The sequence below is a fragment of the Rhopalosiphum padi genome, chromosome 3, assembly GCF_020882245.1.
Source record: "Rhopalosiphum padi isolate XX-2018 chromosome 3, ASM2088224v1, whole genome shotgun sequence".
In the NCBI taxonomy this organism is placed as follows: domain Eukaryota; kingdom Metazoa; phylum Arthropoda; class Insecta; order Hemiptera; family Aphididae; genus Rhopalosiphum; species Rhopalosiphum padi.
In genome coordinates, this window is record NC_083599.1 from 66103183 (window position 1) to 66119686 (window position 16504).

The 16504-nt window shown below is 30.6% G+C and overlaps 4 protein-coding genes across 4 annotated transcripts; all 4 read left to right on the plus strand.

The window, feature by feature from the left end:
* Positions 1–3130: 3130 nt before the first annotated feature.
* Positions 3131–4102, plus strand: LOC132925417 (uncharacterized). Its single transcript, XM_060989814.1, has 4 exons — positions 3131–3490; positions 3553–3685; positions 3746–3922; positions 3981–4102. Exons 1-4 carry the CDS (start codon positions 3203–3205, stop codon positions 4100–4102), a joined length of 720 nt encoding a protein of 239 aa, XP_060845797.1. The 5' UTR covers positions 3131–3202.
* Positions 4103–4128: 26 nt separating this feature from the next.
* On the plus strand, positions 4129–4647 carry LOC132926402 (uncharacterized). The gene has a single exon (XM_060990750.1). It carries the CDS (start codon positions 4219–4221, stop codon positions 4645–4647), a length of 429 nt encoding a protein of 142 aa, XP_060846733.1. The 5' UTR covers positions 4129–4218.
* A 6604-nt stretch (positions 4648–11251) lies between these two features.
* On the plus strand, positions 11252–15317 carry LOC132927872 (zinc finger MYM-type protein 1-like). Its single transcript, XM_060992452.1, has 9 exons — positions 11252–11782; positions 12136–12318; positions 12554–12821; positions 12959–13154; positions 13232–13553; positions 13633–13885; positions 13956–14210; positions 14306–14568; positions 14660–15317. Exons 1-9 carry the CDS (start codon positions 11594–11596, stop codon positions 15035–15037), a joined length of 2307 nt encoding a protein of 768 aa, XP_060848435.1. The 5' UTR covers positions 11252–11593; the 3' UTR covers positions 15038–15317.
* A 48-nt stretch (positions 15318–15365) lies between these two features.
* Positions 15366–16109, plus strand: LOC132925419 (uncharacterized). Its single transcript, XM_060989816.1, has one exon. It carries the CDS (start codon positions 15366–15368, stop codon positions 16107–16109), a length of 744 nt encoding a protein of 247 aa, XP_060845799.1.
* Positions 16110–16504: the final 395 nt, after the last annotated feature.

The window sequence follows — 16504 nt, forward strand, 5'->3', positions numbered from 1 at the left end:
ATCGATCAAAATGTGTGGGAAATGAAATGACGACGAGGAGAGTGGTTAGGACTATAACAAGGAGCTTTAGCAAAATTATACTTGAACTTCTTATAACACACTTATACATTCTTTTTAGGTCATAAATATTTTTATTTATAAAATGATTAAAATACTGAAGAGAAACTTTAAGTATAAATTAAGAAAAATATAATTACATTTAATATTATTGATATATTATTATAATATTAACAGAATATAATTCAATTTTTTTTATATATTAATAACATGAAAATAATATTTAATCAATATTACAATGGTATTGTTTTATTATTATTTAATATTTAACGTTTTAAATACAACTAAAATGTATTGTTAAATAATTATTTTTTGAAAATAATATAATGATATTACAATTTTATTATTTCATAATTATTATTTTGGTAATATTTTATTAATGTAAAACTCGCGGCCAACCGTCATTTTATAATCATTTTTTAAACATTTTTTCAACAAAAATTATAAAGAAAAATAATATTTATCGAATGATATCATACGAAACATAATATCAAATAAATGATAAAAAAATCTATTTTTGCTATCTGGGTAAAAAATTAAACGTTTTATACATTTTTATGTACAAAATCATTTGCACATTTCCGAGATTTCTTATGCCTATACAATCAGCTCAAAAAGAGTCAAGATAGTTTTAAAATTTAATTGTGCATATAAAATAATAATCTAAACATTTATTAATTATTTAAAAGTTTCTTTCGGTTATTCGTTTTTTTAATTACAATAAAATAAGAAAATCATTCTCTGACAAATCATCATAAGTTAACGGGCCAATGTCGAATTTTAAACACGCTCATAAAGTCATAAAAAAATAGTTCGACATTCTAGTAAACTTTTCATTATTTTAAAAAGCAATACAACTTATCTGGGAATCATGCATTCAATTTTCAAATCCTAAGTTTAAACAGGACATTTTTTATAAATTTTAAAATCAAGAAAAAGTTGCGAATTTTTGTGATTTTGATTTTTGACGTATTTTGTTGAAATCCTAACTTTAGACGCGCTAAAAAAACAACTGTAGATTTACGCTTAACATTTTTTTAAATTTCCAATGCTACAACTTATGAGGAACCTTGTATTGATTTTTCAAGTTGTTTTACGGTGAAAAATGTTTTTATCAATATATAATCTTATATTTATAAATAGCTCAAAAACATTTTAAATATTTTAAAATTTAAAAAATGTAATGATGTATAGTAAAAAAGTAATATAAACATCCTGTAAAAATTTGTAGTATCTACGGTTATATGTTTTTAAGTCACAAAACCAAATCAATTTTCTTAAAAACTGCAGATTTTACGTAAAATTCACCGAAAACCAACATCATTGTAAAATCAATACATTCGTACCATTTAGAATCTAAAATTATTTCAGTTTAAATGAATATAAATGTTTAGGCTGCAATTATTGGATTTCGTTCGAAGAAAATATTATATATTGCAATACGGAACCGATACTGTGTTGTATGTGAAAGATCTAAAACGTTAAAAACATCTGTATCGCCACATACGTGTTTTTTAAATTATACGAAGGATGCGACAAGTATAGAATCGTCCGCTATTGCTGAAGGGTTTTCAAATAGCATTGAAATGCATGGCTTAAAATTTACGTATATATATCTAATTTTTCACGCTTAATCCGCTCGCAAATAACATTACACGGTCATTCAGTTTATTTCTGCAAACGATGTTTCACATCGTTTGACAAACAAAATTTAAAATATAAATTAAGTGGGCAGCTAGCACTTCAGCAGCATAAATTAATTTGCGGATCTCATAAACCTATTCTACCCATAATGCCCGATGTTGACACATTGCTAGAATTCGATAATTGGCAACATGCTCAACGACACCCATTCACTATTTACGCGGATTTTGAAGCTCTACTGGTGAAAACTAATGAGAAAAGGGGGGAACACACGACTGTAATACATAACCACAAACCTATGAGTTATGGGTTTTTAGTTAAAGCGTCCGAAGAAGTTCCACTAGAGTTTATCTAGCAATTCAATATACCATCCGCGCCAGTTGTTTATCGCGGTAGTGATAGTCGGGAGGATGTTGCCAGGCATTTTCTCGAAAATATAGTTGATGTAGGTCGTAAAATTGAAGAATTGCTAAAGACGAATGTCCCTATAGTTATGAATGACCGAGATACGCGAAAACACAATGAAAATAAAAATTGTAACTTTTGTAAACGCAGTTTCGACACAAACGAGAAAGTCCGCGACCATGTCACCTTACTGGTAGATTTAGACAATCTTTATGCTCTCGATGTAATTTAAAATTAAAACAACCGAAATTTGTCCCCTGTTTTTTCCACAATTTATCTAATTATGACGCCCACTTTATTGTAACTGAATTAGGCTATGACGCTAATAGTATAAAAGTTATTGCTAATAGCGAAGAAAAATTTATTTCATTTTCAAAATATATCAGTAGGACGTTTACTATACGATTCGTAGACACGTGCAGGTTTATGGCATCAAAGTTGGATACTCTATCCAAAAACCTTTTAACTCGAGATTTTTCGAAATTCCGCGAGACAGCAAAATTTTTTGATGCCCGGGATATGCCACTAGTCACCCGTAAGGGTGTATATCCATACGAGTATACGGATGGCTGGGATAAGTTGGACGAGCCGAGTCTACCACCAAAAGAAGAATTTTATAGCACGCTCAAGGAGGAGGGTATTAAGGATGTACACTACGAACATGCTATGGAGGCACTTTGAATGCAGAACGCTGGGCGAATACAGCGATTTGTATCTCAAAATTGACGTTTTGTTGCTCGCGGATGTTTTTGAAAATTTCTGCGATCTATGCATGAAAACGTACAATTTAGATCCGGCATTTTATTATACGGCCCCAGGATTCAGCTTCGATTCGATGTTGAAATATACATCGATGAAATTGGAACTGTTGACCGATTATGACATGCTACTATGTATAGAAAAAGGTTTGTAACTGATGAAAAATTAATTTTTTAAATGTTATAGAAATAATTATATTACAGGTATACGCGGTGGATTGGTGCAGGCTAGCATGCGGTATGCTAAGGCTAATAACTATAAGGTGCCTGATTATGACGAAACTAAACCGAAATCATGGCTTGTCTATCAAGACTGTAATAACCTTTATGGCTGGGCTATGGCAGAATGTATGCCCTATGGAGGTTTTAAGTGGGTTGAAGCCAAGCTCGATGGTCTTAACGACTTGGACGACAACTCGCCGATCGGACGGATGTATGAGGTTGATGTAACGTATCCAGCAGAACTGCATGATCAGCATAATGATCTACCATTTCTGCCTCAAAACGGAATACCCGATGGCTCGAAAGTAAAAAAACTGATGGCGACCTTCGAGTCAAAAAAAAATTATGTCGTACATTACCGTAATCTCCAGCAAGCCATTAAAAACGGGTTGATAGTTGAAAAAGTAAATTTATTTAAAATAAAATGTAAATTTATTTATTTTTGACATGATTAATTTTATTCTAGGTGCATAGGGTCCTACAATTCAACCAATCGCCCTGGCTTGCCGAATTTATAAATTTAAACACCGAAATGAGAAAAAAAGCTTTGAACGATTTTGAGAAAGACTTCTTCAAGCTTATGAATAATAGTATTTTTGGTATTTTTTATAATTTTTGTGTTTATTCAATTTTATACTAATCCTTTTTAAAATCGATAGGTAAGACTATGGAACAAGTTAGACGAAGGATACTAATGGAGCTTGTTTCAAACGAAGATAGAGTGCAGAAACTTATCAACTTGACCACATTTAAATATGCGACACCATACAACGAAAACCTGAGTGCTGTAACAATGGAGAAAAAAATTATAAAATTCGACAAACCTATTTATATTGGTATGTATCATAGCATGTATATTATATTCTTATAGATATTTAATAATTCTTCCTACAGGCTTAGCAGTGTTGGATAAATCAAAGACAAAAATGTACGACTATCACTACAACGTGATGAAGAGGCATTATGGTGATCAAATCGAGCTGATGTACACTGACACCGGTAAATTAATAAATTAATATATATTTGTTTCATACATAATTAAATAATTGTTATTATAGATTCACTGGTATATTATATCCACACTGATGACTTTTACGAAGATCTTGCAAGGAACGCCAATCTACTCGACCGTATGGATACTTCTAATTTACCACGAAACCATCCGTGTTATATTGCTGAGAGGAAAAAGATCCCGGGTCTATTTTCAGATGAGACTGACGGCCATATTATGACGGAGTTTTGCGCGCTCCGTGCTAAATCCTACGCTTATAAAATCCAAGGATTGGATGATATGAATGTGAAGGAGCAGATCCGTGCAAAAGGCGTGAGGGGTCATGTGGTTAAGAACCATATGACATTTGAGGGTCATCGGGCATGTTTGTTTGAAGGTATGGAGCCGGGTGTCAATAATAGACAGCTGAATATGTGTATACGTTCATTCAAACATCAATTGACGACTGTCCAGACCAATAAAATAATATACAACAATTATGATGATAAGAGGGTGATACTAGAAGATAAAATCCATACCCTAGCTCACGGTCATTTTAGAATAGAGTAAGTTTTTTAAATTGTTTTTAAATTATCAAAATTATATTATTTATAAATTTTACAGGGACACAGAGTTGGCTGAAATTATGGTCGAAAACGAATTTTAGGCCTTGTGTAAAATTTTTAAAATACTCTGTACATAAATAGTGTAAAATGAAAACAATTTCATGACATATAATTGTATATATTTTAATTTGTAAATACTTTGACATAAATAGTTTAAATTTTATACCAGATATTTGTATATACTTTGTATTAAAATGTTTACCTTGTAAATGTTAGCATGTATAAAGAAAACTCTTTGTTAAAATATTATTATGTTTATTAAATTTATTTGCGTACCTAAGCACAATTAAGAATTATTTATAAACCATTTTCTTATAGCAAATATTTTATAAAATGTACATTGTTTTGGATTAAATTCCATATGAAAAATACAACAAGGTAAAGTTTCGTCATCACATATTTGATCCAAACGAGGGCAGCCCAAGTCTTCAATGTTGATGAGTGCGACGTGTGGTATATACTCCATAAGAATTTGTTTTTTCTGTTCACCTTTGATGTAAATGCAGCCAAACTTTAATGAACCGTCAAACCGGGTGACTTGTAACTGGGAGGTGACTTGGAACAATTGTGTTTTTTTTTGATAACAGCGTTTAATTTTATACTAGATAAGGGAAATAAAATTCTGCCTCCACAGCAATATTTTTCGGAACGTTTTGTAAACGTTTCATTATCATCGAAAATGTGTTATCTCTTATCAATAAGCCATGTGATTCAACCATAATTTAATAAAAAAAATCCAAATTTTCAACTCCTTAATTAAGAGCTGCAAAAGTGGTATTTCAGCTTCAAAATTCAAGGTATTGTTATTTTTTAGTGAATTCCTAATGTGTTATTAGTGTTAATTGTTAAGTAGAATTAGGAAATAATATTATTTACATTTTTCAGGGTTGGTTTTATTTTCCGTAAAAAATAATTGGGTGACTTGGAACATGCCGAACTATTATAAACGAACACCCGGCAGTCGTACTTACCGAAATTTTTCTGAAGAAACTTTAGATAATGCATTGAACGAAATCCGAAATTATAGATTGACTTACCGACAGGCTTCTGATAAGTATGGAATACCAATAAGCACTTTAAGTAGGAAAAAAAACCAACTAAATCTTAATCCCCACGGTGGCCAAACAGCTTTAACTTCCACTGAAGAAGGTAATATTGTAGAAACAATATTATTTGCATCTGATTGGGGTTACCCTTTTGATAGGGAAGAAGTTAAGAGATTGATCAAGTCATACTTAGATCGTTCCGGCCGAAAAATAAAAATATTTAAAAACAATAAACCTGGCGATGATTGGTACACACGTTTTGTATCCAGACATTCTGGTCTTTTGAAACCTAGACTTTCCGAGAATATCAAAAGATCACGAGCTGCTGTCTCAAGAACTACTATCAATGAATATTTTAATAACCTTGAATTAAGTTTAGAAAATGTACCACCGCAAAACATCATTAACTACGATGAGACAAATTTTATAGATGATCCGGGTAGAACAAAAGTTTTAGTGAGAAAAAAAAATAAACATGCTGATTCAATTATGGATTCTACAAAGTCTGCTACATCGGTTATGTTTGCTATCGATGCATCTGGTGTTATGCTTCCTCCATATGTTGTATACAAATCCCTCCAGATGTGGGAACCTTGGACATTAGGAGGGCCAGAAGGGTGCAGATACAACAGATCACCCTCTGGGTGGTTTGATCAACCAATATTTGAAGAATGGTTTCAAACTTTAGTTATTCCACATTGCCGTCGTTTGGTTGGAACTAAAGTTATTATTGGAGACAACTTGGCAAGTCACATTTCGGTGAATATTGTTAAGCTCTGTAAGCAACATGATATTAAATTTATATTTCTGCCCCCAAACAGCACACACCTGACTCAACCATTGGATGTGTGTTGTTTTCGGCCTATGAAAATAGCATGGCGTAAAGTTTTGAAGATGCATAAATTAAAAAGAAAAGGACCACTTACAAAAGATGTGTTTCCAAGTATACTAAAAAAAACATTAGAAAAACTTGAAATTTCTCAATCTGATAATATTAAATCTGGATTTAAAGCTACTGGCATATACCCGTTAGACCGAGAAAAGGTATTAAATAAATTACCAGACGATCCAAACTCATCCACAAGCTCTTCTATTATTCCACAAGTACTTCACGATTTATTTAAAGAAACAAGATTTGGTTCTAACGATGGACCAGCAAAGAAATGCAGAAGAAAAAGATTTAATATAGAGCCAGGTCGGAGTGTAACCGAAGCTAATATGTTTAATGAAGAAGAAGTCCGAGACACAGAAGGTTATAATGAAGAAGAATTAAACACAGATACCACTGAAATTAACACTAATGTGACTGAACTAAATAAAAATAATGAAAATAACTATGAGACTGAAGAAATTTATGAGACTGAAGAAATTAATGAGACTGAAGAAATTAATGAGACTGAAAAAAATGATGAGACTGTAAATATTAATAACCTAATAATTGATGATTTTGTTAAGGTAAAATTTGAAACTGTAAGAGGCAACTTTGAAGAATATGTAGGACAAATTACTGAAATAGAGGAGGATAATTTACTGTGCCGGTTCCTTAGAAAGAGCCAAAGTATGAGAGGATGTTTTTCTTTTCCTTTCATAATAGATGAAGCATATGTTGGAAAAGACCAAGTTATAAAAAAATTAAAGGTCATAAAAGAAAGAAGAGGCAACTATCAGTTTGAATAAAAATTAGTTCCTTATCTACTGTAAAAATTTAAATTGTTAAGTTTTAAAATCAATAACATTAATTTTTGGTTACCTATTGTTAAATTGTTTTTTGTTATAAATATTAAATTGTAAGGTTCAAAAAAGAAATACTTATGTTGTATCTATTGTTTTACAAGTCAGTTTAAACTGTTTTATTTTTTGTTGTATATAAAGTTTAATTTTATTAATATGTTTGTTAAATTTATTTTGTGAGCAAAGACTGCAACTTATAAGAAAAAGTATTATTTTGTAATAAACAGTTTTAAAAAAATGTTAAATTGTTTTTAAATTAATAAAAATATGGTTTTTGGTTATTGTTATATTGTTTTTTGTTATAAATATTAAATTTTAAGGTTCAAAAAAGAAATACTTATGTTGTATCTATTGTTTTACAAGTCAGTTTAAACTGTTTTATTTTTTGTTGTATATAAAGTTTAATTTTATTAATATGTTTGTTAAATTTATTTTGTGAGCAAAGACTGCAACTTATAAGAAAAAGTATTATTTTGTAATAAACAGTTTTAAAAAAATGTTAAATTGTTTTTAAATTAATAAAAATATGGTTTTAAACACTTTTTTTTTTTTAAAAATAATTGTAGAGTTCCAAGTGACCTTCCACAAATCATTAAATGCAATCTGCATTTGAAAAAATGTATGTTCCAAGTCACCCAACACCCCAGGTGACTTGGAACAAGCACTTTTTATTTTTTTTTTATCTTAATTTACTCAAAAACTTTATTTTTTTTTTACTTAATCTATTCCTTGGAGGTGTGCGACACTGCATGATTTTTTACAGAACCTAATTATCAATAATGAATGTATTACAGTAGTTAAAAGGTCAAAATCGTTCCAAGTCACCCTGATTGACGGAATTTAATATTTTTCCGAGTTCTTCATACCCGATATCACCGTATTCTATAGCTATTCGATGGTAATTACGCTCCAGCCACTTGTTGGTTTTTTGACTCTTATTGTCCTGCATTGAGTTTGAATGTTTAAAAATCCAGTGCTGGGTCGCCCATGTTTCTGTGTCTACTATAGACATTTCTTTAATCATGTATTTATTGTTGACGCCAAGTACACATTGCATGTCCAAGATGGCCGAAGACATTATGGCTTGTCTTTATAATAAGTTTCAATAGTATTTAGTTGACTGAGTATAGCTGGTATTATGTTTTTCAATCCTTCTATACTTTCTTTGATTGATTTTAATGATACTTCACCTCTTGTCATATGCTCAGTTATTTGTATACATGCCAATTGTGTCGCTTCTACTTGTTCTTCTTGAATTTGTACAGATTTATGGTTTTCTTCGAGTAAATGCTCGATTTTATCTAATTTAGACAAAAACGATTTGTTCGACTGTTCAAGGTTTGAAATAATTTTGTTTGTTTCACTAGACTGAGAACTACCAAACACGTTCATGTCTATAACTCGACTGACACTATTTTCTAATGTCACATGTATTTATCCAACTATTGTGTGTATTATCGAACCCGAGCCATTTCACAAAAATTTGCTTCCCCTTCTTGCGTATAATTTTCTCTACTAAAAAGTCATTTGGATAATTTGTTTTCGATATTTCCTCTGAATAGAAGCAGCCAGCAATCGGTTTTCCACTATAATCTTGTAGCTGATAAGTAGCAGGTAATGTGTTGTTGATTTTAACAATTTTAAATATTTCTGTAGACCAGCTCGATAAATAACCTTTTGTAAACACACCTTTATATGTGCTAATACGGACGTTATCGCCTATGTTAAATTTATTTTTTCCATCAATAATTTTTCGTTGCTTTATTTCCACTGACGTAGGATTAGCATCAGCTTGCACTGGTGTCATTCCTATTGTCCTATGTTTTGAATTATTATATTCGTTAATCAATGAAGGTAAAATAGAAATCCATTCATGCGAACCTCGTGCCGTAAATTCTCTAAACATTTTTTCTTTCAATGTGCGGTTGAAACGTTCCACAATACACGCTTTCATAGTACTATAAGTCGAATATTTATGTATGTAGTGCTTCTTCATCAACGCGTCAAATGTAGAATTGTAAAATTCTTTACCATTATCGAGCTGTAATAGCTTTGGTGTGCGTTTATGCAGTATTTTAGACATTGAGCTGGAAACTTCTTTAGCAGTTTTAGACTTTAACGGTATCGCCCAAGCAAACTTTGTAAAACAATCAATGACAAATAGAATATATTTATAGCCTTTATTTTTTTTCGAATATGGTATCATTTCGACCAAGTCAGCTTGCCATAGGTCGTTTTTGCCATAAACATTAACTCTACGCCGTGTATAATTTTTTCTAGCCGGTTTGTGTAGTTCGATAGCGATTTCACGTTTAGACATTTGGAATATGTTTTATTAACCCTGCTTCACGCAGTTCTTCAAAAATCGAGAGTATTTCGTTGGAAACGCCTGTATTACCAGCTGCTTTTGACGCCAGTAGTAACTGCAATCGCTCGACTAACTCGTTGGGGTCGTTCCAGTAAACTAAATTATGTTTTTGTAATTTCATAGATAGCCCACTTCCAGATGGAAACAGATTTTGTATTATATCATGATATTTATTTCCACCTTTTTTAATTTTTTTCTCGTTTGCTGTTAGGTGGGCCGATGTTTGAATTAATATAGACTTATATGCTTCTAAATCGTTTTTGGTGTATAATTTTGGAGATTTCGAAAATATTAAATTACCTAGTCCTTGTGTTAGTGGGTATGAAGTATCCTCAATATTCAACGTATTATCGATGAATTTAATTTCTTTTTTACCTAAATGTACATTCCCACTTGTGTGTATTTTGGGGCCGTACGTCTTGTCTATATCGTAAGATTTAAACCAGTCGTTTATTTCAAAATCTTGAAAATCTTGAATAAACTTGTCCTCTGAGGGCGGCAATGGCAAAGGCTTATATTTTTTTATTTCGTTCAATGGTTCGATTATCGGGCCTAGAGTTTCCGATACTAGTGAATGAATATCTGCTTTTCCGTGTTTTAATGCTATATACTTGTGTTTAATATTTTCTTTGGCTTTAATCAGATCGCCGAGTACTTCACCATCAGCATACATGTTTGCAAATGATGGATTTTCATAAAAACAGCTACTTATATAACGACAAATGTATCGAATCCATGACGATATCGCCCGTTGTCACGTTCAAAGTCTTTGTTTATTACGATAAACTCGAATCTCCCCTTACGCCAACACGATGTGCAAAAATTTTTAAACTCAAAGTATGTCATATCACCGGAGCAATGCTCATTATATACGTGCTTTAAATTGGTTTCATCTTGTTTAAATAATACAATAAAATTAGCGTTATCACGTAAAAGTTGTTTTGGTACTTTTGAATAACTCTGAGCCAGGTAACATACATCTATTAAATTATGTCGACCTCTGGAGAAGTAAGTTCTTGCAATCTTTTGGTTTTCCGAAATAATATCGTCAAAAACAAACACGGAGTTTGGTAAAACTTTTTCAGGTTCGATAACTTGTTCGTTTTCATAGAATTTAAATAATCCAACATCAGTGTCCGATAAAATATCACTCACATGATTACATGATAATACACCGTATTCAAACACGGTTTTTTCATATAACGATGAAATTAGAATAAATATCCAAAATATGGATTCTTACACTTTGCCGTGTGAGAGTTTCATTTACATTGAAGGAAAGGTACAAAAACCTACCGATGCTGCTGGAGACGCAGTGGCGCAACTAGGGGGGGGCTAGGGGGGGCTTAGTCCCCCCTGGCTATGGTTTAGCCCCCCCAAAAATATCCTTTATTAATTTTAAATATTACACGTAAAATTGTATTTTGTCACTTGGAAAAAAAGAAATGAATATTTTAAATCTCGAAAAGTTTTCAAGTAAAATAGATAAGAGATAACGATTATGTTTGATAAAATATATTGAGTGAAAAATATCTATTTTTAGACAGGGACTGTGGGTTTTATATTATTTTGTGATATTTAGGATTGCATTGATAAGCTTTGTCGTACTGTCATCTGTCTTGTAATTGAGGTTGGAATATTGAAGAATATTTACAATTATAAAACGTTACGCCTCTGTATTTTTCAGTTATTGTTATTACTTATTTCTTATTAGTTTTGTGAATTTATTGCTATACGATATTAAGATGAACAATAAAGTTTTTAATATTTTCAATATTAATAAAAAAAAAAATGATGAATGCGTAGTGCCCGTAGTGGTCAAAGAAACTTCCATAGTAGAAGCTGAAGAGCCCGTAATAGCACAGAAAATACAGCCGAATAGCCCTAATGATTTAGGTGATATTCACACCGGGCCATACCGACCAATATTACAGGTAAGTTATTCATTATTAAATAATTTTAAAAATTGTGTATATTTAACTTCTATTTTTTTTTTGTTATTTTTGCATGTCATTAATGCCTTAATATATAAATACCTACAACATTTATCATAAATAGCCTAACTATTTTAATATAAAATAGGTATATAGCAACAAAAACCTTTAGGTGTAGGTATGTAAATATTTTTTATAATAAATGAGTACCTATGAACCTACTTCCCTTTTGCTTAAATCATAATAGTATTTTGCCATTTTGGTAAGTACTTTGTTAACTTAAGACTTGTAATAAAATGCATTATTATTCAATTATGTTGCTACCTGACACTTAAATTTTAAATTTTGTTTAGGTGTATCCAAAAACCAAACATGGAACTCAAAACAGAAGTTTTAGTGCTTCATGGTATGATCACTTTCCATGGATTGAGTACAGTATCGAGAGTAATGCAATTTATTGTTATGTGTGCCGTATATTTGGTAATGAGACTTCAGAGGATACATTTGTCAAAATAGGATTCAACAATTGGAAAAAGGTAAATTTTAAACTGTTTTTAACTAAGTTTATTATTGTATTAATTTTGAAATGTGTAAAAGATTACATAGGAGAATATTTCTAAAAATCTGATGCTTTTAAACTTTTTATTTTTACATAGGTGGTGTAATAGAGTGTACATTTTTTCATACTGTATTATATATTTGTATATAGCCTAGTCATTTGTGAACAGTTATTAGTAGGTAAATATAGACATTAATTATTTTTATTTACAGCTTAGTGGCTCTAAAGGGAAAGGATCAAAATCAAAATTACAACTTCATGGCAGTTCTAATCACCATTTGGTATGTTCAGCAAAATGGTTTGCTCTTAAACAAACAAAAAAGTCAGGTTCTGTTCACACTAGCTTAGAAACTGCAAACCGAGAACAAATTTCTATAAACCGTGAATATTTGAAAATATTAATAGATATTGTATTATATTTATCTAGACAAGGTCTAGCTTTCCGCGGTCATGATGAAAAAGAACTGTCTACTAATCAAGGTATATATAAAAAATATGTATGTATCTTATTAAAAATATGTAAAACATTTAATAAACATACATACTATAATTATTATTTTTCAAAATTAAACAATATTATAATATTGGTAAAATATAAAAGTTTTTGTAATTTTCAGGTAATTTTTTAGAAACATGTAAATTAATAGCTAAACATAACACAGACTTTTTCAAAAAATATGAAACACCTATTAATTATACAAGTTGGGCAATTCAAAATCAAATTGTTCAACTATGCGCAGATAATGTAATTTCAACTATAAGCACTGATATAAAGAAATGTGGTTTTTTTTCTATAATGTGTGATGAAGCCAGGTAATAAACCATACCTGAGTTACTAACTACCTAATGTTATTAGCTCATATTTTTTATAATAAAATATATCTTTTTAGAAGTTTTAAAGAAGAACAAATGGCATTGTGCGTTCGATATACCAATCATTTTCAAATCTTTGAACGTTTTTTGGGTTTCATCAATGTTTCTGAAAATCAAAATTCAGAATCGTTGACATCAGCAATTGTTTGTTTTCTCAAAAAATATAACTTAATTGATGTTCCCATAATTGCTCAATCATATGACGGAGCAAGTGTTATGTCTGGGAAACATGGTGGTGTTCAAAAAAAAATTCAAGAAAAGTATCCATATGCAATCTATACACATTGTATGGCACACAGAACAAATTTAGTTGTAATAGATATGTGCATGTCAGTTAATGTAAATATGAAATATAAATACATTTTAGTTATGTTTACAATTTTACAGTATTTATAAATCATTTTTAATTTATTTCTAGGAAGCTAAAAGTCTATTTAATACTTTAGAGGCAGTATATGTACATTTTGCTATGCCTACTACCAACTATAAATTTCTAGAAATTAAAAATAAACTCAAGATTAAGAACAAAAGTATAACTCGAATAAGTGACACACGTTGGTCTTGTCGTTATCATAATTGTAAAGTAATTATGGAAAATTATCCTGCTCTAATTGAAGTTCTTAATGAAGAAATTGAAGATAACAATGATAGAGATGTGGCACAAGCTAAAGGTTAAATTAAACTGAAAATAATAAATAATTTTAATCATACACAATAAAATATAAAATGTATTATTTTTAGGAATTTTATCATTACTTCAGGAACCAGGATTTGTGGTTCATCTATTTGTTTTGTATGAAATTTTACTTGTAGTAAACATTCTGAGTAATAGATTACAAGAAAAAACCGCCACTCTAGGACAAGCAGCTCAAATAATTCATTCTGTAATACAAAGTCTAAAAGATTATCGAAATGATGATAAATTTTTGGTTATTTGGAATCAAATAAATGAATTTGCCAAAAAGCATCAAGTTTCGATTGAGAAACCTACAATTGGTAATAACTAATTTGTATTTTTTCAAATTATATTACTTTCTAATTGTAAAAATATCAATGTTATAATTAGTAATTTATATTCATTCTAATTTTAGGTCTTGGGTCGAAAAGAAGAAGAGTTGAAAGTACACGTTTGTCAAATTTTTATGTAACTTCTACAACTAGTGCTCAACAAGAAGTTTCTGCTCAAGTAACAAATGAAGCATTTTGGCGAATCAAATATTATGCTGTGCTTGATTCTGTTATAGAAAATCTTATTCGTCGTTTTTCTGATCAAAGTTTAGAGCTTGCTCAGTCCGTCGACAATTTTTTTCTGCTTGATTTTAAAGAAAGCAAATTATTCATTAACCATTATAAAGTAAGAATACATCATCTTTCAATAAAATCTCTAAACAATGAATATTATGATTATATGCTTTAATTTATATTTTTTTACTACTGTATTATAGGATCTGTTTCAAATTGATACTGATACATTAATGGCGGAAATGACTGTTGCAAAAAATGCTTTTCAAACTGTGTATCAAGATCAGGTATTAGGTGATCCAGAGCAAATGAAAAGTATCATAAATGAAGCTACTTTTCCAAATCTATACAAACTCCTTGGTGTTGCATATACTTTGCCAATAAGTAGTGCAACTTGTGAAAGGTCATTTTCTGCGATGAGGCGAGTCAAAACATGGTTACGGTCTACTATGATACAAGAACGGTTTTCAAATTTATCTATCATTCATATTGAGAGAGACATATCAAACAATATTAACAGTGAAGACATTTTAAACGATTTTTCAAGTGCTAACAATAGAAAAATACCGTTAATTTATTAAAATGTTACCTACTATAAAAAGTTGACTTGTTTTCTTTTTTCTTACTCTCATATTAGAGGTAAACAAATTTAGTTATAATAATAATTAATATTACATTTTTAAGAAACTAGTAAGATACTAATTACTAGTGGTTGCTATAAAATGTTGAGTAGAGTATACCATTTTTATGATGGTATTTATGGACTAGGGGGGGATGGCACCCCATGGGATATTTTAAGTTCATAGGTTTGTTAGGAGGGCTGTAGCCCCCCCATAATTTTAACCCTAGTTGCGCCTATGTGGAGACGTACGTTTTTCAAATAATGGATTGGCATTTTTATTCTCTGAGATGCGATATGAAATAAATGGAATAGAGATACAAAAATTAAAATCACCCGGAGTGTCGTCTTGCTTGAAAGCGTTCTGCTCCTATACTCCAAATGAAATGAATACATTAGACAACTGTGCTTGGGACTCGGTAATGGACGGTGAAGATAATAAAAATTTTATGACCGGCAATGTATTTACCGGATGCATACCTCTAAAACATTTATTCGGATTTTGTGAAGATTATAAAAAAATTTTACTCAATTGCAATCAACAACTAATTTTAAATCGTTCGTCTACTGATTTGGATGCAATACGTGTTGTGGATGCCGGAGCCACCGAACACGTTGAGAAAAATAAAAAAATTACAATTGAACTGACTAAGGTGACTTGGAAGATGCCTATTATCAAAGTCAGTGATAAAGAAAAATTAAAGTTATTGAAAGTATTAGATTCTCGTAAAACACTATCGTGTGCGTTCAGAACCTGGGATCTATGCGAGTATCCAGTACTCCCTAGAAATACATCGCATTCGTGGACTGTTAAGTCTAGCACTTTGCTCGAAAAACCTAGATTTGTTTTGTTCGGATTACAAACAGGTAGAAAAAACAATATCGAAACTGACGCTGGTCGATTTGATCACTGTCAACTAAAAAATCTTATGGTACACTTAAACTCTGAAGTGTATCCATATGAAGACTTTCGAGCTGATTTTAAAAATAATACCACCAGCATACTTTACAAAGCTTATACAGACTTTCAATAATCGTATTACGAAAGAGATTATTGTGAACCATTGTTATCAAAACATGTTTTTCAAACTTATACTCCAATCGTCGTTGTTGATTTGTCGTACCAGAATGATAACGTTAAATCATCGACCGTAGACCTACGAATAGACTTTGAAACGGACACAGTTATTCCAGAAAAGACTGCAGCTTATTGTTTAATACTACATGATCAGATTATAACTTACAATCCGTTTAGTGGAGATGTTAGAAAATTGTAAACCTTGTATATTATAACTCTTATAATTTTAGACCTTGTAATTATTATTATTAATACCTTATTTGTATACCTTATTTTCTAATAAATAAAAAAAACTTTTTTTTTAAATATCATGCCTGTTTTTATTTTAAACAACATTATTTCACAAATATT

Coding starts and splice junctions, on each gene's coding strand:
- LOC132925417 (XM_060989814.1), top strand. CDS start 3,203: ATGGCAGAATGTATGCCCTATGGAGGTTTTAAGTGGGTTGAAGCCAAG. Junction 3,686..3,745: donor TATGAATAATAGTATTTTTG/GTATTTTTTATA, acceptor TAAAATCGATAG/GTAAGACTATGGAACAAGTT. Junction 3,923..3,980: donor CGACAAACCTATTTATATTG/GTATGTATCATA, acceptor TTCTTCCTACAG/GCTTAGCAGTGTTGGATAAA.
- LOC132926402 (XM_060990750.1), top strand. CDS start 4,219: ATGGATACTTCTAATTTACCACGAAACCATCCGTGTTATATTGCTGAG.
- LOC132925419 (XM_060989816.1), top strand. CDS start 15,366: ATGCGATATGAAATAAATGGAATAGAGATACAAAAATTAAAATCACCC.
- LOC132927872 (XM_060992452.1), top strand. CDS start 11,594: ATGAACAATAAAGTTTTTAATATTTTCAATATTAATAAAAAAAAAAAT. Junction 11,783..12,135: donor CATACCGACCAATATTACAG/GTAAGTTATTCA, acceptor AATTTTGTTTAG/GTGTATCCAAAAACCAAACA. Junction 12,319..12,553: donor GATTCAACAATTGGAAAAAG/GTAAATTTTAAA, acceptor TTTTATTTACAG/CTTAGTGGCTCTAAAGGGAA.